This window comes from Sciurus vulgaris, assembly GCF_902686455.1.
Source record: "Sciurus vulgaris genome assembly, chromosome: 7".
Taxonomy (NCBI): Eukaryota; Metazoa; Chordata; class Mammalia; order Rodentia; family Sciuridae; genus Sciurus; species Sciurus vulgaris.
This window is the reverse complement of record NC_136467.1, coordinates 57,264,097-57,288,436: the sequence shown is the minus strand read 5'-3', so window position 1 is coordinate 57,288,436 and position 24,340 is coordinate 57,264,097. Positions and strand designations below refer to the sequence as shown.

At 35.2% G+C, this 24,340-nt stretch overlaps 1 protein-coding gene across 4 annotated transcripts in view; it reads right to left on the bottom strand.

The window, feature by feature from the left end:
* Positions 1-24,340, bottom strand: part of PDSS2 (decaprenyl diphosphate synthase subunit 2) — a 297,007-nt gene that overhangs the window by 165,978 nt on the left and 106,689 nt on the right. For 2 of the 4 annotated variants that reach the window (XM_079149045.1, XM_079149044.1), the window contains exons 2-3: positions 17,215-17,274; positions 5,177-5,308 (exon numbers count right to left, since the gene is read on the bottom strand). The exons of 1 other annotated variant lie outside the window; for it this stretch is intronic. In XM_079149045.1, the coding sequence (XP_079005171.1) occupies positions 5,177-5,308; positions 17,215-17,274 (192 nt within the window). The remainder of the gene's footprint in view (positions 1-5,176; positions 5,309-17,214; positions 17,275-24,340) is intronic. One more of the 4 variants, XM_079149046.1, reaches the window with a different exon arrangement.

The window sequence follows — 24,340 nt, the reverse complement described above, 5'->3', positions numbered from 1 at the left end:
GGGTGGGAGGGGGACAAGAATGGAGGAAGGAGGGACTGTATAGAGGGAAAAGAGAGGTGGGAGGGGTGGGGGGGGAAGGAAAAAAAATAACGGAATGAATCAAACATCATTACGCTATGTAAATATATGAATATGCAAATGGTATGCTGTTACTCCATGTACAAACTGAAACATGTATCCCATTTGTTTACAATAACAATAAATTTTAAAAAGTAAAATAAAATAAAAATTACAAAAAAAAAAAAAAAAAAAAAAGAATTTCACTAGCCAGGTGCAGTGTCATGTGGCTCTAGTTCCAGTGACTTAGAGGTAGAGTAGGATATCACTTGAATCCAGTAGTTTCAGAGGACAGCAAGACTCCATCTCAGGGGGTAAAAAAAAAAAAAAAAAAAAATCACTTGATAGTCCACAATTTTTTTTTTTTTATGTTGGATTACTTTTTGTGATATTTCATTAATACTTTTCCTTTCTTTAAATGTCACATCATGGGCTGGGGTTGGGGCTCAGTGGTAGAGCACTTGCCTCTCACCTGTGGGCACTAGGTTCGATCTGCAGCACCACACACAAAAAAAAAGCTAAAAAAAATAAACGTCACATTACATAATGCTTTACATAATGACATGGTGTGTTTGTCTTAAAAGGTAAAATGTGTGATTCAAATGTTTGTTTTGGTCTAGAATATTTATGTTATACCCAAGATCCAGTCACCCAGATGGCACTATTCAAAATATTATAATATAAATATTATACCTTCTTTAATCTGTCCAACACAGCTTTGCAGCAGAGAGGTTAACTTGTCCTAAGTTCTCTAGGGTCACACAACTAATAAGTGATGTACAGAATTTGAACTCAGGCAAGTTATAACCAATATGACATATTTCTTTCCCTACTTGATCATTTCATGTAGGACCTCAGAAAGTTCACTTTTCTGATTCTGTTTTCTCATTGGCGAAAGTGTATTTCTACTTCAAAAAATTCCCATTAGGATTCAAAGTTAGGCATTCTGAAATAAAATAATATTTACTGAACTTCTGCAGGATTCCATAAGATGCACTGCTGAGAGTAGTTAAAGGGTTCTGAAGTCAATCAGGAAAGGGCATCTCTTCTTAGATGTTCACGAGTATACCAAATATACATAACTCCTGAGAATCTGTCTTCAGATTCCAAGTCTACCCTCTGCCTCTTGGATGGCACCCCACTATTTCTCCACGACAGAGCCCTGATTCCTTAGGTCCTTCACAATATGACTTCAACTTTTCTTTTCTATCTCCTCTCTTTTTCTCTATTCCCTACTATGTGAGTTTGTTAGGGTTGTAAGGGAAAATTCTATTTCAGGCAGGCTTTTCTCCTTGGCTGGTAGATGGTCATCTTTAGTTCACAGGGCATCCTCCCTCTATATATGAAGTGTGTCTGTGATCAGATTTCCCCTTTTTATAAGGATTCCAGTTACACTGAATTAGGGCCCATTCTGATAGTCTCATTTTAACTTGAGGACCTCTGTAAAAATTCTATTTCCAAAAAGGTCACATTGTGAGGTACTGGGGTATAGGGATGCAAGTTATCTTTCATCTTGAATGGGTCACTTCCAAGATTATCTTCTTAAGGGATATTACAAATGCAAGATTTTTATGGTCAGGAAATAGTAAATATCACTTCTGCTCACACTCTATTGGCTAGATCTCAGTCATATGACCAAGCTAACACTGGGAAATGGCCTAGCTACGTACACAGGAAGAAAAGAAATGTGTCTAGTATACTTGTTTCAGTCTCTTACTGCAATTAAGGTGTTGGGAAGTTTCAGAGAATGAAGTTAGAGGGAAAATATTTTTAGTTTGTGGTCTGTTTTTAAATGCTAGTTATATGAGAAAAAAACTAAGCCAGTTCTTGCAAAACAACTGAGAAAGTTGGACTACTAGTCAAAAAATTTCACCTAAATTTCTTCAAACTTAATAACCATGTTACATTAGAAAAGTCTATTTTTGATACCATGTATTTTATAATGATCTTATCTTTTGTACACAAAAATAAAAATATTCTATCATTGATAGATTACAAAGTAGTAAGTATTTTCTCAATTATGGCTAGGGATACTTGAAAATTTAGTAATACTTTTTTTTGACTGGCTTTACAGTCAATATTTTAAAAGTTAGGGTTGGTAGGATAAACCCTAAACTCAAGGTCTTCTTGGTAAAAGGCTATGGTGGGTGTTTATAGTATCTTTTTATAAATGTGGTTATCGTGCCTGTTTTTTAAAATGTAGTTATTACAGTTTAGCCTAACTTTCACCCCTCTTGGCCACTATGTGACCAAACAAATCCACAGCACCAGTTGTATTCTTGGGCCAAACAAAAGCAATCACTTAACTTACTTTTGGCCCCTTAGGTAATTTACTAAGGTCCCATTAGCTAACATCAAAGTCAAGTTTATGAGAGAAAAATGCCAATAACGTAAATCCCAGTAGTTTGGAAGCAAATTAAAAAGCTCTCAAATCAGTACTTCTCTCAAATGTTAAATAATTCACTGTGGCATTATAGATACAAGCCTCCAGCAAAAGTTACACTTGAATAATTAAGGAAGTAGGAACCAAACAAATGACTTCAGGGGTAGAGAAACAAATTAATGGTTTCTCAAAGTACTATACCAAATTACTTTTTCACATTAACAAGTATGTAAAACAACCAAACACACCAATGGCTTACTAGATTAAGTTTGATTGTAGAAAATAGCCTGGAACTATACACAGAATTATTCCCTAAATGTATTTATGGATTCTATACATTTGAGTATAAAATCTACTTAATGTCATTTGGAAAATTTTTATGTTCAGAATGTATACCTTCTTTTTCACAAAGTTCTTTTACTCGGATTGCTCAAATTACAATAATTATCTACCAGTTTATGTTATGGGAAAGATCAGAAGCAATGTAATTGTTTCTTAGAGGTTGGATAAGAAATCAGAACCATGAGGTAAAATCACAGTGTACCATGTACATATAGATAACAACCCCTCAAGGGTAGAATGGCTATACACTTTAGAATAAAAACAGGACTTTAATCCAACTCTACCACTTTCTACCTTGAAGATTTTCAACAAGTCTTAACTTGAGTAATGGTTATCTCTTCTAAAAAATGAGGATGATTCACTTATACAACAAATAAATACTGTATTGAGCAGTACTTTCCAAAGGTTATCAAAGATAATTGCTGCTACTCATTATATATATGTAGTTACTCAAATATACAAGCAGATAGAAGATGATAAGCAAATATAAGGAATATTAGGTGATATGGGTTTGCTTTCCAGGGACCAAAGGGCTATTAGCATTCGTTCTAGATCTTTACGTATTTTCTCCTATAATCTCAACAAATCTTAACCAAGAGTTTCTATAAGATTTAAAGGCTAAAATTTTGAGCTTTGATTCCAGTAGGTCTCAGGAAAGAATGTACATGAATTAAAGGCTTCCCAAGTTGCCTTCAATTTGTAAGTTTTGCTAAGACATTTTGACATTTTGTGTGTTGGGTGAGGGGCGGGAGTGGGGTGGTAGGGACCAAATCCTGGACCTTGCACATGAAAATTGCTCTCCACTGAGCTACGATCCCAGTCTTTTTTATTTTTATTATGAGTTAGGGTCTAAGTTGCCCAGGTAGGCCTTGAACTTGTGATCCTCCTGCCTCAGCCTCCCAGGTAGCTGGGATTACAAACAAGCACCACCAAATCCAGCTTTTAAGACATTCTTATACTAAGATCATTTTTGGCATGTCAATTTGATAACTAGTATTAGTAACTTATAGAAGTAAAATTAATTATTTGAAAGAGAACAGAAAGGTGGAAAAACACAAGAGATTCAGAATGAAGAGATCCACAATTAGAATCTCACTTTCCCCATTTGCTAGCTATATCACCTAAAAAAGTCTCAAGGTTTTTTAATCTGTTTTTTTAAGAGGAAAATGAGTATAACAACTCTTAGCTATGAAATATTATAAGGATCAAATGGGATAACTGTCATAAAAATAATTAGTAACCTAAAAGCATAAAACATATATTATTTCCAAATGAGTAAGAACTGAAAGTGATCTACAGATACCCTTTCTAGGGATTATACTTTATAGACAAATGGTGACAGATGTGTAAAATGATACTGGCCAAAGGAGTTGTCATTTTTAGCCTCTCTAGTAATTTTTTTTGCTTGCTTGTTAATGAGGAAGGGTCACTGGACTTCATAGATGGCAAGCAAGTCATCTCTAAATAGTGTAGAAGAATATATTTATGGATAAGACTGCTGGAAATAAAAAAGAATCATAGAATACACCATATGTATTGATTTTACAATAAATAAACAAGGTCAATTAACCATAAGCCAAAGCTTCTAGAAATACTTCTTTTTGTGAGAAAAACTTCCTTGTCATCATGTTTTTAGGGTGGTTTTAACTTAATATGCCAAAGTTCGCTGACAGATTGTTACTTCTACACAGACTATTAACCCAGTGCCAAGCATACTGTTAGAATTAAATCAAATTATTGCTGAAATACTATTACTAAAAATATATGCAGTGATTTTTTTAAAACAAAATTAAAATTTTTAAATTTATTTTATAAGAAAATGAGTGATACTTATACATTTACTTTTTAATCTAAATGTATAAATTTACTTTTTAATCTAAATGTATAAGATATAAAAATTTCTTATTCTAGTATCTAGTAAAAACCTCTTTTCAAAAAAAAAAAAAGCAAAAGCAAATAGAAAGGACAGCACTAACGTAGACTATCTCTCCTAAAATGGGAGTAGCATCAATCTTTATACAACTAGGTATCATTTTGGGTAGGTTTTAAAATCATAAATCTTGAAATAGGTGACACAGATGTCTCTACAGAGATGCAGTAGTCCATAATGGGGAGAGGGGAGTGATGAGTAGAACATTTTAAATGTCCAAGGTAGAAACGAAAGCACTGGATACAAATGTGTGGGGAAATTTATGAGAGTTATACATGGATCTGGCCAAGACTATCAGACTCATTAGGAACAGCAAAAATCCATTTTTAAAAACCTACAATATTATTTTAATCTGTCTTTGAATCAGGGAATGACAAAGGGCTAAACAGTGATTTCACTGACCACTATTCAGTAAAAGAAAACACAATCTAGAGAACAATGTTGGAAGACTTATTTCTTCTTACCATGAGTAGATGCCACTGACCGTGTCATAGTTCTGTGAAGCATTCACTCTGCTAGGCCCAGCTGCTTTCGAAATAAGCAGCACCACCAAGCCCCTCAACTGGAGGTTATGGCGGCTCTCATGTACAAGTCCCCTGCCAACAAGTAAAGGAAAAAGAGGATTAATATGCCCTCACACGTTCAGTCAGATTGTGTTAGAAAATTGCTATGAGTATGCCTAATTTTTTTTTTTTTTTTGATACCAGGGATTGAACCCAGGGTACTTCACCTCTGAGCCCTATTTTGTATTTTACTTAGAGACAGAGTCTCCCTGAGTTACTTAACACCTTGCTATTGCTGAGGCTGGCTTTGAACTCTCAATCCTCCTGCCTCAGCCTCCCAAGCCACTGGGATTACAGATGTGCACCATCACATCTGGTCCATATGCCTCAGTTTTAAAACTGGTGAATGGAATTTATTGAAAAGAAAGGGATGGGAGGAGTTAGTGTGAGAAAGCAATGAACACAGGAGATAACTAGAGAAACCCCTGTCTGGCTTTAAAAAGTGATACTTCAGTTGTAAGGTTTGATGATCTGGCTCTCTCATCTTTCTGGATTTTTCTACTGTCTATTTTCTTTTCTTTTTTCTTGTTGTTGTTGTCATTTTTGGAGGTGGTGGTGAATCCAGGTCTAGTATGCATGCTAGGAAGTGCTCTACCACTAAGCCAAACTCCCAGCCCCTTACAATCTTAATCTTTTGCTCTGATAACAAGAGGAAACCATAGTTTTAAAGTGCTTTTTTGGTAGTCAATGGCAATTGTAATAGAAACTAAATGACTTGGATGAAGTGATACTATTTGGTGATAAGGAGTAATAAGGGAGAATGGTAAAAAATGATTTCGTCTTCATGGTAGGAAAGAAGTTCAGAAAATGAAAGGATTAAAACAAATCCAAATGACTTAAAAATGCATGTAAGTAAACAGAAATGAGTGCCTTCAGCAAAAATCTTGCCATTGCCTATTAATGGAAAGCATTATCATTCTAGGTAATAATAAGGCTTTAATTTAGAATGTCCTATTTCTTCTGTTATGAGGATTGAACTTTTATGATTTCTGCTATAACTGGGGTTAACAATACTTTCTAGGAACACATTTTCTTTTAAAATTGCAAAATTTAAAGTTGCAAATGGTTGTCAAAAGGACTAAATGGCATCATTTAAAAAATAAAAGAAAGAAAAATGGGCAAAATGTTAAGATAAATTAATAGAGTAATGCATTTTGTGAGCACTAATCAAATAGATAATGCTATAGCATAAATAAATAATATACTAGTTCTTGAATGTGGTAAAAAAGCAATACAAAAAATTAGTATTATTCATTGAATTAAGACAGTGAGTTTGGAACAAAGAATGAATTTAAGTTAATTAAGTTAACTAACCAAGAGTTAATCCATTACTTAAAAATCTTTGCCTCTCAAGTTTCTAAACAGAAATTTGTAAAAGGTCCCCTTTTTACTCTTCATTAGTTTCAAAATAAGATAAGCCTTCAGGTTCTTTGCAAAAGAACAACATTACCTATTTTACTGGTATATTTTCCCCTTATACAAGAAAATGATCTTTGGTAAGTTAGAAAGGTTAGTGATTTTAAAAAAGAAGTTCTCATTTCCTAGGAAAATAAAGTTAAAGTAACCAAATGACACTGCAACAGAAGCAAAATATCAGAAAAGTCCCAAAATCTTTATTATCATGTAACAATCTGCTTAAATCTTATGGATCTGAATTGTAGGAAGGCTGGGAAGCAACCTGTCTTAGAACAAGAAAATGTAAAATGGGACCTTTTTCTAAATCTTTTGCTTTGAATTGCAAATTTTAACTGAGGCTACCAGATCCTTATTTATGTATTAGCTACAGTGAATCTTTATTCTTCCTTTCTTTTATTATAATATTAAAGAGAAGGTCTGAATAGGTCTTCAATTCTAAAAAGGCAAAAGAGGTAGGTAAAGCTTTGTGTGTGGGTGGGTATAGGTGTGGGTGTGTGTTAGGGTTGGGCCTGGTCAGGGATGAAGGACATGATGACACAATAAGAACCCTAGCAGGTGAACTTGAAGATGAATCTAATCAACTCACACCAATGAACCAAATCTAGCAACAGTTTTGACAACATTTTCCCCAAACTTCTCAGAGATGGGACCTTTCGCAGGGGATTAATAATAATAGCTTCAGTAAATACTTATCTAATGTTTTATTTTTTTTAACATATTAGAAACTGTTCTACATGCTCTACATATATTAACTAAATTAATTCACAACTCAAACAGAAAAATACCCCAATTATCCTGATTTTACAAATGAGGAGAATGAAGTACATGGAGATGTTAAGTGACTTGTCCTAGGTACTATAGCTGGTAAGTGCTAGAGCCTTGACAGAGTCAGGCTCTGAACCAAGCAAATAGGTTTTAGGGTCTACCGATATTCTTAATCATTATGCTAATAGTGACTCTGCATCTGCTTCAGTTCAGGGACAAAACTATTTGCTAAATCTAATTAGAACAGTAGGCTTTAGGACCAGATAGGCTTATGTCTGAAAATTCTTTTATCATTCACCAGTGGTATGACTTAAAGGCTGTCAACTCTTTATAAAAAGAGAGTAACAATGTCTACTTTCCATAGTCATGGTGTGGAACAGACAACAGTGAAGCCTATAACGCTGTGAAGCATGTGGTAGAAGAGCAAGTTATCAGTAAATTACATTCTCTTTGACACTTTTTTGTAATCTACTTTTTCTCAGTTCCTACTTTTCCTTTTCCTCCCTTTCTCCTGTCTTCCCCACTCTTCAGGATATAGAATCTCCTACAAATATTGTTTACTTTTCTCCCTTCCCAAATGATAAAAGTTATCCTAATCCCCTGCAAGCATCATTATCAATGTACTGAAAAGATCAGGAAGAGAAACCAGCTTAAGAGATACCATCTTAAGTAAATCAAATAACTGTTTCCAAAATGCCACTTCTTTACATTCACTTCAATAACACCCTTCAAGAACAGTACTGAGATAAACTGATGATGCTCACGACTCAAAAATTAGCTCTGATCCAAAAGAGAGTAAGAAATTTTGTTTCTAAGCACATAAAAAAATTCCTGGCATTCTAAATTTAATGAGATAATATGCTTCATATAATCCAGGTCATATTTCACCTGGAATACTGATCTATTCTCAGTGTCTCTCTCTCTCTCTCTCTCTCTCTCTCTCTCTCTTTTAGTTATAGATGGACATAATGCCTTTATTTTATTCACTTACTTTCATGTGGCGCAGAGGATTGAACCCAGTACCTCACATGTGCTAGGCAAACACTCTACCACTGAGCTACAGCCCCAACCCCTCAGTGTCTCTCTTTAAAGAGATATACTGACAAGCAGGAGCATATCCAGAAGATGGTAAAATCACATACAGGTTGCAAAAGTTTCAGACTTTGGAGTATTTCAGTTTCAGATTTTTAGATTAAGGATGCTCAATCAGTTTAAGGCCTATGCAAATATTTCAAAATAAAATAAACACACAAAACCCAAATTGGAAACTTGTGGTCAAGCATTTTGGATAAATAATATTCAACCTGTACTGCCACATGCAATGAATGCTAGCTTAGAGAATGGTCAAGTTGTTTTAAAATTTATTCAATCAAAAATGTACTGAATGCCAATTGCATGTTATGCATGGTACTAAACAGGCAGTAGAAGACATACTTATAAACAATGGTGAGATGTGGTCCCCCTTCTTGTAGATAGTACTTCGAATGAAAAACATCACAAGTAAATGCAACATGAATTGGTTTTAGGTATGAACAGAGCTATGGGAGCACTGAGAAGCAGCAGCTAATGTAACACACTGGGGGGTCAAAGAGGCCTACAAGAGATTTAAAGAATGAGGAAGAAGTAGCTGGGGAATAGGTTTGAGATGGATGTGAGAAAAAGTGCAGAGAAAAATGATGTGTGAAGGTTTGGAGGAGAGAGAAGAATACAGCTGTTTCCAGAATCAACATGGCAAGAACATAATCGGTGAAGGGAGGAATTGGGAGAAATAATGCTAGAGGAGCACCCAAGTGGTCTACCCATTTGAAAGGTTTCCATACAGACAGGAGACAGACCTGGTAAATACTACTTTAGAGTCCAACACTAATGGATAGAAACTAGAGCAGGTCAATTTTGCTGCACATGAAGAAATGCAAAACCAGTGCAGCCTCGGCTGCTATAGATGTTTAAGAAGCTGCACATCCTCTGATACATTTGACAGAAGTCTGCACTATTTGACATGTGGGAATGTGGGAGTTTTCCTTACTCTATGATCTCACTTTACTAAATTATCCGATACTTCATGATATGTATAATGGGTATAAAATTGAATCTTTTATTGTCATCAAAGTGTCACAAAGCAATATTCAGTATTTTATAATTTTCTTTTTTTTTTTTTTTTTGGTACAGTACTAGGGATTGAACCCAGGGCACACAACCACCAAGCCACATCCTCAGTCTGATCTCCCCATCCCTTTCTTCTTTTTTTTTTAAATTTTCAGATAGGGTCCTACTAAGTTACAGAACCTTGATTCCAACGTGTGATCTTCCTGCCTCAGTTGGGATTACAAGTGTGCACCACCATACCTGGCTAGTATCTTTTAATCTTTATCACTAAAGTTCTGCAGAATTGTTTTCTTTTTAGTTGATATAAACAGAACCTTCATCATTCATTCATTCATTCACTCATGTAATATAAACTGAACACCTTTCACAGACCAAATACTATGGTAGGCACAGATGCAATGGCAAACAAAACCAGACATGAAGCTTGTGGGTACAATTAGTGGAAAACATTGATAATAAATAATGGAAGAATTATAAATGTATAAAACTACAATGATAGTAAATGCTACAAAAGAAAAAAGGAGATAGCACCATGAGAGTTTATAACAGAACTAATTTCATCAGGGAAGTCACAAACTTCCTGGAGAAAGTGATAACTGAGCTGATAGCCAATGGAAGAATAGATGTAAAAGAGGGGGTGGGTGCACTTCAGATACAGTGTTAATTCCAGGATATATAAAGAACTCAAAAAACTTAGCCCCCCCCCCAAAAAAAAAAATCTCAGCAGTAAATGGGCTAAGGAACTGAACAGACACTTTATAGAAGAAGAAATACAATTGATCAACAAATGTATGGAAAAAATGTTCAACATCTCTAGCAATTTGAGAAATGAAAATTAAAATTACACTGAGATTCCATTTCACTCCAGTCAGAATGGCAATTATCAAGGATACAAGCAATAATAAATGTTGGTAAGGATGTGGGGGAAAAAGTACATTCATACATTGCTGATAGGACTGCAAATTGGTGCAACTACTATGGAAAGCAACATGGAGATTCCTCAAAAAACTTGGAATGGAACCACCATTTGACCTAGCTATCCCACTCCTAGGTTTATATCCAAAGGACTTAAATCAAGATACTACAGTGATGCAACCACATCAATGTTTATAGCAGCTCAGTTCACAATAGCTAACTATGGAACCAACTTAGGTGCCTTTCAATGGATGAATGAATAAAAAAAATGTGGTAAATACACACAAAGGAATATTATTCAGGTTCAAAGAAGAATGAAATGATGGCATTCACCAGTAAATGGATGGAGCTGGAGAATATCATGCTAAGCAAAATAAGCCAATTCCAAAGAACCAAACGCCGAAAGCTTTCTCTGATATGCAGATGCTAATTCACAATAAGTGGGGCTGTCTAGGGAAGAGAAGAGGTACTTTGTATTGAGTGGAGGGAAGTATAGAGAGGGGAAAGGGATGGGGGCACAAATGATAGTAGAATGACAATGAATTGGACACTGTGTGCATATATGACTACAAAAGAGGTGTGATTCTACATTGTGTACAACCAGAAGAATGAGAAGTTATACTCCACTTATGTATGATGTATCAAAATGCATTCTACTATCATGTATAACCAGAACAAATTTTTAAAAATCTTCCAAAAAAAGAGGGCACGAGAAGAGACAGGTAAGAGGAGTATCTTTACAGCACATGAATGGGCATATCCCAGGCTGAGAGCACTGTATGAAATGAGGCTAGAGACAGACAGGGATTGGATCAAGAAGGTTGAACAGGATGTGGTAAAAGGTTTGTTCTTCATCCAAGTGCAATACAAAGGCACAACAGCATTTTATTAAACATAAGCAGATATTTAAAAAAAAAAAAAAAAATCACCCCTTCCCAAATGCTCTCTCCTCAGTTTGGGAAACAACTAGGCTGGAGAAGAGAGGCGGAAATCAAGTGGGTGTGAGAATCCAGAGAGAAGGCTTTTGTAGTACTCAATGAGAAACACAGGGTCAACTTGGTAGAAATTTGGATATAAACCCAAAATAATATTTTGATTCAATTTAAATAGACATTGTGTGCTACACAGTTCTAGAATTTAGATAATGTAGATATATCAGTAATTTTAAATAATAATATTCTGAAAGTCTTTAACCTGAATATTGAGGGGAAAAAACTTCACTTCTTCAAAATTCTACTCCAGATCTATAACAAATGAACAGTAACACTCATACTACTAGTATACTAATAGCTAGACAATTTCATGGTCATAAAGATTAAGTAGGTGAAAGGGCTGGGGATATAGCTCAGTTGGTAGAGTGCTTGCCTAGCATGCACAAGGCACTGGTTCAATCCCCAGCACCACCAAAAAAAAAAAAAAAAAAAAAAAAAAGCAAGATTAAGTAGGTGAAACTTCAGGCAAGTCAGCTCTGTTCCCTCCTCACATTATACTTTCCATGCATGACTGTGGTGCTCATGCCTCATTATATCTTTCCACAACCAGGAACCATTTTTCTTCCTTAACTCAATCCTGTAAGTATCTCAAGTCCTCAAATCATTTATATGGCACTTTTCCATACACTCTCTCAAATTTCATTTAAACACAAATGTACAAAGTGTGAGGGGTATACAATGAAATAAGAGTTGTAAGAAAACACCTGTAATAGTAAATTCATAATATATTTGACTATGTGTTGAATGCTATAAGGCACAGATTTTTTAAAAAGTAGAGTAACAAACAGGTATCAGTGCACACAAGAAGAAAGAGAATTCCTTATTACTACAGGTGGTCCTTATGGTAGAGCCTGAAAGATGGTCAAGTTTCCTTGAGTAGAGAATAGAAGATGGAATGGTGCTAGGGATACTGGAATGAAAAAAAGGAGTTTTCAGGATTAAGAAGCAGGATAAGCAGTGACAAGGAAGTGAATAGCGAGAAGGTTCAGGAGCTGTGGAGCTATGCATTCAGACAACATGTGCAGGTGAATAAGCAGAGGAAAACAGATAGTCTGAAGAACAAAGGACTGGAACTGGGTCTGCAGGCAATTTGGAGGCATGGATGGTTTGTCACCAAGGCTGATGTGATTAAAGCTAAATACTAAACCTGTTATTCTGGGCCTAATACTGTTAACTCTGGCGGTAGTGTGTTGTTTGCAGAGGAAAGGAGAGAAGATTAGTGGGTCCAGTAGCCCAGGTGGGAGGTAATGAGGGCTTAAATTAGAGTAGTGGCAAACAGGGATGGAGAAGAAAAGCTGAATGATGGCAGCAGCATGGAGATGGAATAGGCTATTCTGGCCAACTGACTGTATGAAGGAAGAATTGGCAAGGGAGGGAATTGCAAAGGAAAGGCAAGGGCTGAATTTAAGATTCAAACTTGTTTGCTGGAGGTGATGATGCTGAAGTTACTAGAGAAAGAAGAGAAGCTAATGGGGAATTAATGAGTTCAGTTTTGGACATGGTAACTCTGAATGCAAGAAGGACTTCCAGATGGAGATGCCCAGCAGGCAGCTGGAAATGCTATGGATATAGATTTGGGAAGCATCTTCATAGAAGTGATGGCTAAACGGTAGGAATTGATGGATGAGTTTTTGAAGGGGAAGAGAAGAGAAAAGGGAAAATAGGGAATGGAGAGGGAGGGAAGAGATACAAAGGGAAAGGAGGGAAAGGAAGAAAATAAAGGAATCATGAGAATTCCTATGCCTATGGGACTAAGGAAGGATGAGTAACCAACATAAAGGAATTCATCACTTCTATAAACAGATAAAAGGCATCCAAGAAACAGATAAAGAAGCTTGCACACACATGGGCAATGGAGGCAGAGAATTCCAACAGTGCAGCACACAGAAACTAAAGACAGTAGTTGCCTTTTTCATGGGCTTTGATGACACTTATTATAAACCTCTAGTTTGGCACTTAACACAATTCAGTAATAAAAGTGATAATAACAATGACATAGACAATAATTGTAACATACTATAATGCCAGGCATCTACTGTTTTCTCAAAAAAAAAAAAAAAAAAAAAAAACAAACAAACCATGAAGCAATTAGTGATAACTCTTCACAAATGAGAAAAATTAGCAAGGATTAGAAAAGTTCAGTAATTACTAGTCACATTAGTTAAGATTTAAACAGAATCCGGACTTGACAGTCCAGGCTTGTTTATGCTTTGCAGACTTGCTATTCAATTATTGTTCATGGGACTCCCTCACAAGGCTACAAGAACCTTGAGAACACTCAGGCATAGTCATCTTGGCATGCCCTGCACCTGGGCAGAGTAATGACCCAGAATAGTTCTCAGGAAAGTGAAAGATGAGAGAATGAACAGCTTCAAGGAGTAGGGCAGTAGACTCTCCATCTTACGCATCTCCCCCAAACAGACCTATTATTATGCCCAATTTTCTCATAGCTTCTTGTTATCCATTTGCCACATTCAATCATTTGGTTCTGAAGTTCTATGTCCCTCTTCTTAAAACATGATGACTGCTTTAAAAGTCATAGCCACAAAGAGGAAAACAAACACCATACTGTTAAAAAAACATGCTGAAAGAGATTTGTTATTTTAATACTATGTTAAAAAATTACTGTCAATAAAAATGTCTCATTAAAGGGCCTGTTCCTTAAGTTTTAGAAAGAACTTAATACACTGAAGTATTTCTTGTGCCTTGTTTTTTCACTTGGGAGAACTAACTGAATCCACTGCTGCAGCTGTGCTCCTGAGGGAAAGCTGCCCTCGCTTTGAGGCAGAGATACTTCCAGATAAGGAGCAGAGGTGGGATGCCAGAACTGGGGCAAGGGAAGATGCTTTTGAGATTTATGCTTAAGAATTCAGAATTCTAATGCACACCAATGATCTAAATGACAAACTTTTGATAAAGTTATAATCCAGTGTTAAGTAAACAACTTACCACTTAAAAAAGGATCATCACCCTTAGGCAGGCTCAAAGTCCCCTAATGTAAAACTGAATGGAAACAATCACCCTGTAGGGAAGAACTCCCTCCAGTGCTAAAACCCAGAGGTATACAGTGTGTTTTACTATTTTATTATCCCACTTTTCATATCCAATCCTAATAAATCTATCCCGAAAAAGCATAAAAATGGATACCAAATACAAACACATGAGGTAGGTAGACTGATAAAATGCCTAATAATGCTTATGACTCTGACCCTTAATTTTTTTCTAAATTACATGCAGTGGGGCATGGTGGCACACACCTAAGTTCCCAGCTCCTCAGGAGGCTGAGGCAGGAGAATCACAAGTGTAAGGCTAGCCTTGGCAACTTAGCACTCCCTGTGTCCAAATTAAAAATATAAAGGGCTGGGAATGTAGCACAGAGGTAGAGTGCCTCTGGGTTCAATCCCAGTACCAAACCAAATAAATAAATTAAATTACATGCAGACAACTAAAATAAAGAGATTGATGACAATATATACAATTTTTTGCCAAATAACCTTAGGAATATTCTGATCTTTTCTACTTTTTAGTTTTTTTAAAATTCTAACTGCAACCTGCTAAAATTGATTTTGTAACTCACTAATGAGTTGCAACCACAATCTTTTGAAAAACAGTAGTTTAAATCATAGAATACAATATATTAAAAGAGCAAGAAAATAATGTATAATCAATTAAATAAAATAGAATTATCACCTGTTAAAAACAAAACCTGTCCGTATGATAGCACATTTTTTTTTCTTTTATTAGTGCATTATAGTGATAAGTAATAGGTGGGTTTATTTTGACAAAATCATACATGCATGGAATTTGATTTACTCCATTTCAGTCCCTGGAGCTCCCTCTTTCCTTCCCTTCTCCCTTGCCCTATTCTGCTACTCTACTGATCTTCCTTTCACCCCCTTATTTATTTTTGATTGGTGAAATTCACATTGTATGTACTGTATATACATTTATACATGCACATAGTATATTTTTGTTAAATTCATTCCACATTTTCCCCTTTTCCCATCCCTCCTCTCCCACCCTCAATCCCCTTCTTCTACTCCACTGATCTTCCCTACATCATTATGATATCAAATCCCCTCCTTTCCCCTTCCCTCATTTTGCTCTAGCTTCTGCATAAGAAAGAAAACATTCAGATTTTTGATTTTCTAAGTCTTTCTTAGTTCATTTATCATGATGTTCTCCACTTCAACCCATTCACCAGCAAATGCCACAATTTCATTCTTCTTTATGGCTGGGTAAAGATCCACTGTGTTTTTACACCACATTTCCTTAATTTAGTCATTCATTGATGGGCATCTGGGTTGGTTCTATAATTTGGCTATTGTGAATTATGCTGCTATAAACACTGACACACAAATTTAGTGTTACAACAAAGCAATATTGCAAACTTATTGATCAGTGATAGAATGACTACCTACCATGCAAGAAGACCTGGGTTCAATCCCCAGCACCACAAAAGTTAAACAAAATAAAATAAAATCATGATATTACAAAACATTTAAAATGTCAAAGAAAAAGAATATAAAACTAGATACATAATAATATCTTCATTATGTATCTTTGTTTCAAAATAAGCACACGTGTATATACAAACAAACCCAAGGGCAAAAACTAGAAATAAATATGGTGAAAGGTTATCATTTTAAATCTGGGTATCATTTTGTAGATGCTCAAATACACAGGATGTTCTTTATTCTATGTGTTTGAAATATGTTCTTTAAAAATGGAAAGAAACATAACAGGGAGTAAATACTATCAAGTGGTACTGAGAGTTAGTACATTTCTAGTTTAAGGATGATTTATTTTCCAATTGCATACAAGTGATAGATCTCTTTTTTATTTAAATATATATGTATGTATATCTTTAGTTTTAGGTGGACACAATACCTTTATTTTATTTTTATGTGCTGCTAAGGATTGAACCTAGGGCCTAATGCGTGCTAGGCAAGCACTCTACAACTGAGCCACAACCCCAGCCCCACAGATCTCTTTTTAAGTCTGGAGAAAAAGCTTTATATTTTTAAAACAACAAAAATTTTTAAAGGCAGCTAAATTGTGTTTCTTATGTAAGAAAAAAAATTTAACCCATATTTAATGAACCCTAGAGCACTATGTTGGGTGTATTTGCTGTTCTCATGCTTCACTTTTAATTTTTCTAGGATTTAGATAGAGGGCCAAAATTTAAATTAATGGTATTAAAGAAGTGGGTTCAGAGGCAGAGCACTTGCCAAGCATGTGTGAGACACTGGGTTCGATCCTTAGCACCACATAAAAATAAACAAATAAAATAAAGGCATTCTGTCCATCTACAACTACAAAAATTTTTTTAAAGTAAAAAAATGATATTAAAGAAGAGATGTTTAAAACACACACTCATTTAGCAATTTGATGATGGTAATATATTACTCAGTTGTAAAAGGAAAAATTAACACTCATGAAAATTGTTTTAAAGCACTATAATTTGAGAGGACTAAAAATAGTCTGTATGTCATAGATTTTTATATAAAATTAGCAGGAGAACTGGAGGTTAATTTCCATTGACAAAATGACCCAAATTGTATTATTACTGCCATATCTATCCTGAGACTAAATTGTCCTAGACTTGAAACAACTTTAAGGCCTGAGGTGACCAGCCTTTAGAATCTGGGAGCTGTAGCAGTCATTGACATGGCTTCAGGGCCACATGCACATCCCATTCGAATTAAATTCCTGAGGGACAGCATGGTCAAGGAATTGCCTCACCAAAGTCCTCCTGAAGCTGCAATTAGGTTTGATAGGCATGTGGCAGAAGACGACAGGTGCCTGGAAAAAGGAAAACAGAGAAAAGAGAAAGTAGAATGGGGGAATGGGAGTAGGGTTATAAGGGTTGTTGAGAGGGGAAAATCAAGACAGGAGTTTTTCAGAAATAGTTACTAATCACCAGTAGTTTACTAAAATATGATTGAAATAAAAAATAAAAAATGATGTCCTAATTGAGCACATTTGCAGTTAGATGTGGCCAGTCACCTTGGAATTGAACATACCACCAGAAAATAACAATGACAAAGATTTTTCCCACTGAAATAACTGAAGATTTATTTAAAATATTAATGGAAAGAAATGAGGTCATTTTAAAAAATAAAATATTTATTATACTGAAAACTCTTAAAATGATCTCATATAGTGATTTTTATGCACAGGCCCTTTTTGTTCACACTTTAAAAAATCAATTTAGGGTTGAGGCAAGGGAGTAGAAAAATCAAGTGTTGGAATACAGGTATCATTACATTGTGCATACATGTGAGCCTTACACCACCACTCAAGCAGTGACACTAAGAGCTAATGTGCTATGAATTACACTTCCCACTACCACAGCCTGTTTGTGCAGAGAATAAATCAACCAATGTGAATGAGTGTTTCCTAAGTACTGAGTGCTTTTCTCAACGCACAGTCTCAGTTTCAATAGACTCTGTCACTCAAAAGCAACAAAACTGCTCTCCGATTAATCTTGTATCATTTTCTATGGTTTTACTCACTCATGCAAGTAGTTATAAAAGAATGCTTTCAAAGTAAGTAATGAGTAGTTAGTTCTTGAAGTATTGGTCCTATTAGCTAATGAAGGGGTTCAATTGCACAAAATCTAGAATATTTGTACTTGAACAAATTGAAAAGGACAAAAATGTAGAAGGTCATTTGATTTGCATTTACATAACATATTACTAAGAGATTAAAGCCAAATGTAAAAGACAAAATAGCAGATGGAAGAAGCCAGCAAAACTCAGCAAGTTGGGGGAAAAAAACGATGTTATATTTTATAGAGAAACAGATAATACCTCAAGGGCATGTTAGGGGGAGGGGGAAATAGCAAAGGGAATACAACAGATTTTAGCAGGAAAAGTGTGTTTAAAACATTACTGAAAAAATTAGACATAAAACCATATTATTGCAACACGGTGGTTTAGAAGTGCAAAATTTTTAGGGAAATTTCATTTAGTTTTCAAAGTTAATACCATTCAATTTATAGGAGACCAAGACAAAAGGAACTACAAGGAACAGGAGTGACAGGACACAGATAGCTTATGTTCCTTTTCCATGTAAAGAGTTTCCAACAGAGAAAATATCCCATGATTGGCTGCCCAAGTTCAAACCCATTAGCATTCATAATCACAAATGTTGCCACCCAATTAACATTAAGACCTTATAGATGTCTAAAATAGCCACCAACAGAGGCAGTGAAAGGGTAGGATTACTATAATAGGAGCATCTCTCAAATTATGTGTGTCAACAGAAAAACATGATCCAATTTTTTAAAGTTTCATTTACATGGCACTTAATGAACAGGATGGCACCTACTTAATGAGGAGATACCAAGAATAAATTACATATAGGTTATATTAGCAATACAAGCCTCAAAAAACATCTGCTCGATTCTAGCAGGTTAAGAGAGTCTGGGAAGCTCCCTGGGGTAGAATGTCTGATTTACCACAGTGTCCCCAGCTTTCATGTGTAGTTCTCATCTGACTGAACAAAAATTTTTTGAGGTAACTGTCATCCCAGTTTTCTGATAAGGATACGGAGGATTACAAGGATACTTCTTTTTCTCCCTATCAATTACCATCATCAGCTACATATTTATAGCACATCATTTATTTTGGTCATTTGTCTTGAGTAGAATATGTAAGTATGTTACTGCATATCTACTTGACTACAGTTGAATTCTAGTGCTTAAAATGGCACCTGGCATACAAAGACATTCAATAAATTCTTTTCTAACGAACTAATAAGATATTGTCTAAAAGTATATAGCCATATAGACAGGGTTCAATTTAGATGTCTATCACTGTAGTTCATATTCACCTGACACGGAGATAAAGTACACAGCAGAGGGACTTGGGTTGTGGCTCAGTGGTAGAGCACTTGCCTAGTACATGTGAGGCACTGGGTTCAATCCTAGCACCACATAAAAAACAAACAAACAAATAAATATGATAAAGGTATTGTGCCCACCTACAACTAAAAATATATATTTTTAAAAAGAACACAGCAGAATTAAAATACAGAGAATAAACAGGAATGATGACTAAAAATTAGAGCTTTAAGAAGTGCCTTATAGGTAAGAGATATGAAAAAAAAAAAATTAAGTTTATTTCTCCCGAACACCTTCTTGAAATGTCTTTGATTCCAGGCGTGGTATATTGAGAGTAAGATTGACCAGCAGAGGGGTCTTTGGGCATGTTCAACAAGTGTCCCAGGCAGCACAGAGCCAGGGAACCAGGGCTCATTAAACATAAGGCCACGGGAAGTCTTGAATAGCCCCCATTCACAAAGATGCTGAGAAAAGTCTGCAGTACAGTGAAAGTGCTGTCCAGGTTAAAAACCAACTGGAAAAAAAATAATAATAAAAACAAAACCTCATAGACTGTAAGAGTAGCCAGGGTCCTGGCCACAGCCAAGGAATGTTACATTGAATGAGGATCTGCACAGACCCAGCTTGTTGCCCATGGTGCTGTGCCCTTCTGGTGGTCTGTAACAGCTGGTTGATCCTCTAACATTGTCCACAAATTCACAACTTTATGGAAGGAGACCACAATTTTCTTCATTCTTTCTGAGTATCTTGGGTCTTTTTCTTAAAATTGGGCAGAATGTGAATTTCTTCACAGAAATAGTTGAATGAAGGGCAACTCAGTTAATAGAAATAATTTATATAGTTTTTTATTAAAACGAGACAAAAATATGTATTTGAAGCCTAATTACTTACAAGGTCTGACTTTTTGTTTCCATCCTAATAGCTGGATTTCGTCCTAATTAATAATGAAATAGTCTTTTTAAAAGGCAAAAGAAGAGTAAAGGACAGCATTAGAACTACAACGTCTAGAAAATGAAAATGCTGTGGTCATCAGCATGTTTTTGCCTCATTAGGATGCCATTTCTGAGTTTTCCTTCCTTAAAAGTTGCTGGGCATGAACTGAAAATAATAGTCTTTATTTCATGAGAAATGAGAAAAAAGTAAAAGAAGATAACTCACATAATCTACCCTGCCCCACAAACAAGGTAATGGAACTTGTGAGCACCTACCTGCATATCCTTTTGACTGACTGACTTGATGCAAGATGACAGGCAATGGGGTGGGGACGGATAGGGAACAAGCTAATATTTTTACAATGTATACCATAGACTACATACTTTATGTACACATCACACACACACTATAGTCACCTCCAGTTTATAGGTGAGAGTTAATGCTGAGATACATAAGTTTCTTGTTCAAAGTCAAAGTAAGTGGGAAGCCAGGTGGTGGGGGTACATGCCTGCAATCCCAGCTGCTGGGAAGGCTGAGGCAGGAAGATGGCTTAAATCCAAGAGCTTGAAGCCAGCCGGGGCAACATTAGCAAGACTCTTATCTCAAAAATAAAATTTAAAAGAAATTTTTTTAATTAGGAAAAACAAGTGGGAGAGTCAGAATTCAAAATCAAGATGATCTGTGTACAAAGCTGCTACCTTAATTATTAGTTCTTCGTTAAAGTTCTTTGGTTACCAGGGACAAAGGATGTTGAGGCATAGATATGACGCTAATGTATAAAGGGAAACAGAATTTAGGAGTGAAACCAATAGGCTAGGTTTTGTTAATAGTTATAGGCTAAGGAGTCTTTAACAATCACTAGAGTATCAAGCAAAAATAAAACAGCTATTATTGACAGTTTTAAAGCTCTATAACTACACAATATTTTAAAAATCCAGTATCTACATTTCCTTATTTCTTTCTTTACATTTATTTCAATGTGGTTACCTATAGCACAACAGATCATATTTCTTTTTTCCTTTTTTTGAGAAAAAGGAAAAAGTTCTACTGATTTGCCAGCAAAGGAGAAACACAGGGGATGCCTATCCCAGAGGCTGTGATTCAGCCCATCAGCAAGAACAAGGAGCTTTTAAAGACGTGATTCAAAGGCTACATTCCATGTGTTCTCTGTTGGAGTTGTAATTCACTTGTTAATTTGATATGTAGTCATTTCTGAGATCTTCTGGTACCATCCCCAAAGTTTGGAACACTTCATTCCTATAGTAGGTGTGTACTCAAGGACAGATAAATCTGCCTAAAATAGGGAAGAATGGTAATCCTTTTTCCCCTGAGATTAGGGAGGGGGAGAGATCAGGGAGGAGCAGGAAGAGAGGAAGAGAAAGAAACATGTCCTTTTAAAAAATAAGTTTGCATATATATCATAGTTTCCTTAAAGAAGAATGATATTATGGCATTTACAGATAAATGGATAGAATTGGAGAATATCATGCTAAGTGAAATAAGTCAATCCCAAAAAATCAAAGGCTGAATGTTTTCTCTGATAAGTGAATGATGATATATAATGGGGGTAGAAGGATGCGAGCTGAGAGAAGAATGGAGGAACTTTAGATTATATAAAGGGAAATGAAAGGGGGGGGTATGAAAAATGGTGGAATGAGACAGACCCCATTACCCTATGTACATGTATGATTACATAAATGATACAAATCTACATCGTGCACAACCATAGAAATGAAAAGATGTACCCCATTTGTATACAATGAATCAAGATGCAGTTTGTAAAAATAAAATAAAATAATAAACAAAAAAATAAGTTGCAGTGGCATAGCAGCAAGGGCTGCATTCAAAGCATAAAGTGGGCCACTGTTAAATTTCCCACTGTCAATTTCTACATTTCATTTCTATGGAAAAATGGGTGAAACATCTCTAACTGGTTTCTGCTGAGAGGGTGAAGTTAGGGGAAGTAACACCAAATCCTTGTTCTTTATTTGGTGGGGTGTGGACAGTGACGGATATTCTGTATCAGAGCAATCCAGAAGTCCACAGTGGCAGATGGCGGTGATGGGACAAGGCATACATAGGGCAGGAATTATGCTAAGACAGCAATAAACAAGACAGCAGAGAAGTTCTATTTTTGCAAACAGCAGGAAAGCAATTAGTATTTTAGTCAGTCTCTGAAAACCATGATGACAGTAACTCATAATTGTATCAGTGAAAAACAGATCGAGTTTATCAATGTAGGAGATTAGGAAGATTTGTAGGTTCATGAGGCTCAAATTAACTCAGGACAAATTTGCAACTCTAGAGTCCTTTATGATCATTATTATTAGGCGCGCCCACATAAGAACCCTTCCTTTGTAGCCAACAGCTTTACTTATTTTTTGGAACAGATGATATTTCTTTCTATACTGAAATATTTCTACCAATATAAAGGTCATTTCAGCACAACAAATAATAAATAGTCCAAGATTCTAAATACTGCTCATTGATATATTAGGAATTCAATCATGACCACTATGTCCTAGAAATTTAAAAGTGATAAACCCAAATAATATAATAGCCAATACTCATTGCAGGCACTACTGAGCACTTTAAAAATTTTTGTTTGTTTTTAATTTACTCAAACCCTACAAAAGCTTACAAGATACTATTTTTAACCTAATGTACAGAAGGGGAAACTAAGATCCAAAGAGGTAATAAGTAAGTGGTAACAACATGATTCTAACCCCAATATTAGTAAACTACACCCTACAGTTTTTTCCCAGTCTCCCTTAGAAAAAGTAATCTTAAACTTACAGAAAAGTTGCAAGTACAGAATAAAGAACTTTCTCAAAGCACTTAAAAATCAATTGCTGATTGGTAACCCTTTACCCTGGAATACTATATGGTATAAATTCTATAAAAAAGAACATTCTCTTAATAACCACAATACTACCATCAAAAATCAGGAAATTAACTGGAATACCACTCCTGTCTAAATCATAGGCCCCTTGACATGTTTCACCAATTCCAAGAGTATCTTTTATAGTAAAAAGGATCAGTTCAGAATTATACACTGCATTTATTTGTCATCATTCTTCAGGTCCCTTTAACCAGGAACAATTTCTTAGGCATCCCTTTAGTTTTGTGGCCTTGACAATTTTGAAGATTACAAGCTGCTATCCTGTAGAAGTTTTCTCATTGAGGGTTTGTCTGACATTTCTTTGTGCTTGGACTCAGATTATGTATCTTTGGCAGGAAGATCACAGAAATGATGTTGTATTCTTCCCACTTCAACTTCAGTCTGTTCCAAAACAGCACATTTTCACTTTGACCATTTGAGTAAGGTAAAATCACCTTCGAATATTTTGCACTTAAATCAATGCCTAGTAAATGCATCTGTTTCACATTATTCAAGGGCTGGAAAATGCTGTATAATATATGAAATAAACATAGTCCTTACTGCATACTCTGGTTCTCATTCAATCTGATTTCAAAATATGATATTTGCACTGTGCAAACTATTGCTTACATAAAAAATTATAGTAGTTAAAATTTCAGTGTAATTACTTTGTACAATTACTTATCTGAAGAGTCATACATCTAAAAAAAAAAAAAGCTTTTATTCTCTCTATTTTTCCAAAATGTTCTTTTAATTAACAATAGTGAGATCTAGTAATTTCCTACCAAACAGCATAATTGGAGCCATGTATTGCCATACATTTCTAAAATCAGAGAAAAATAATATATTTTATGAGATTTTTGGGAAGTGGACTGATAGGTTAAGACTTTTGTTAAAGAAATTTCATGAATCAGAAATTTGATTAACTTAATCAATTCAGAGACCTGTTGAGTCCCATTTTGCAATATCAAAATTTGAAATGTTGCTTAAAAAGTATTTTATATTAAAAGCAAACTTTCATAAGAAAATGAAGCAAAACTTTTTGTTCAAAATGAACAGAAAATAAGTCTTATTATTAAATTGTTATTATAAGTTTATCTAATTTTTTTTAGCTTTATAAGGATTGACCATCTTCTAATTTTCCAGTATTGCAGAAAAGATTCACATAAACTATACTCAGTATTCTTACCTAGGAAGGTAGTAGAAAA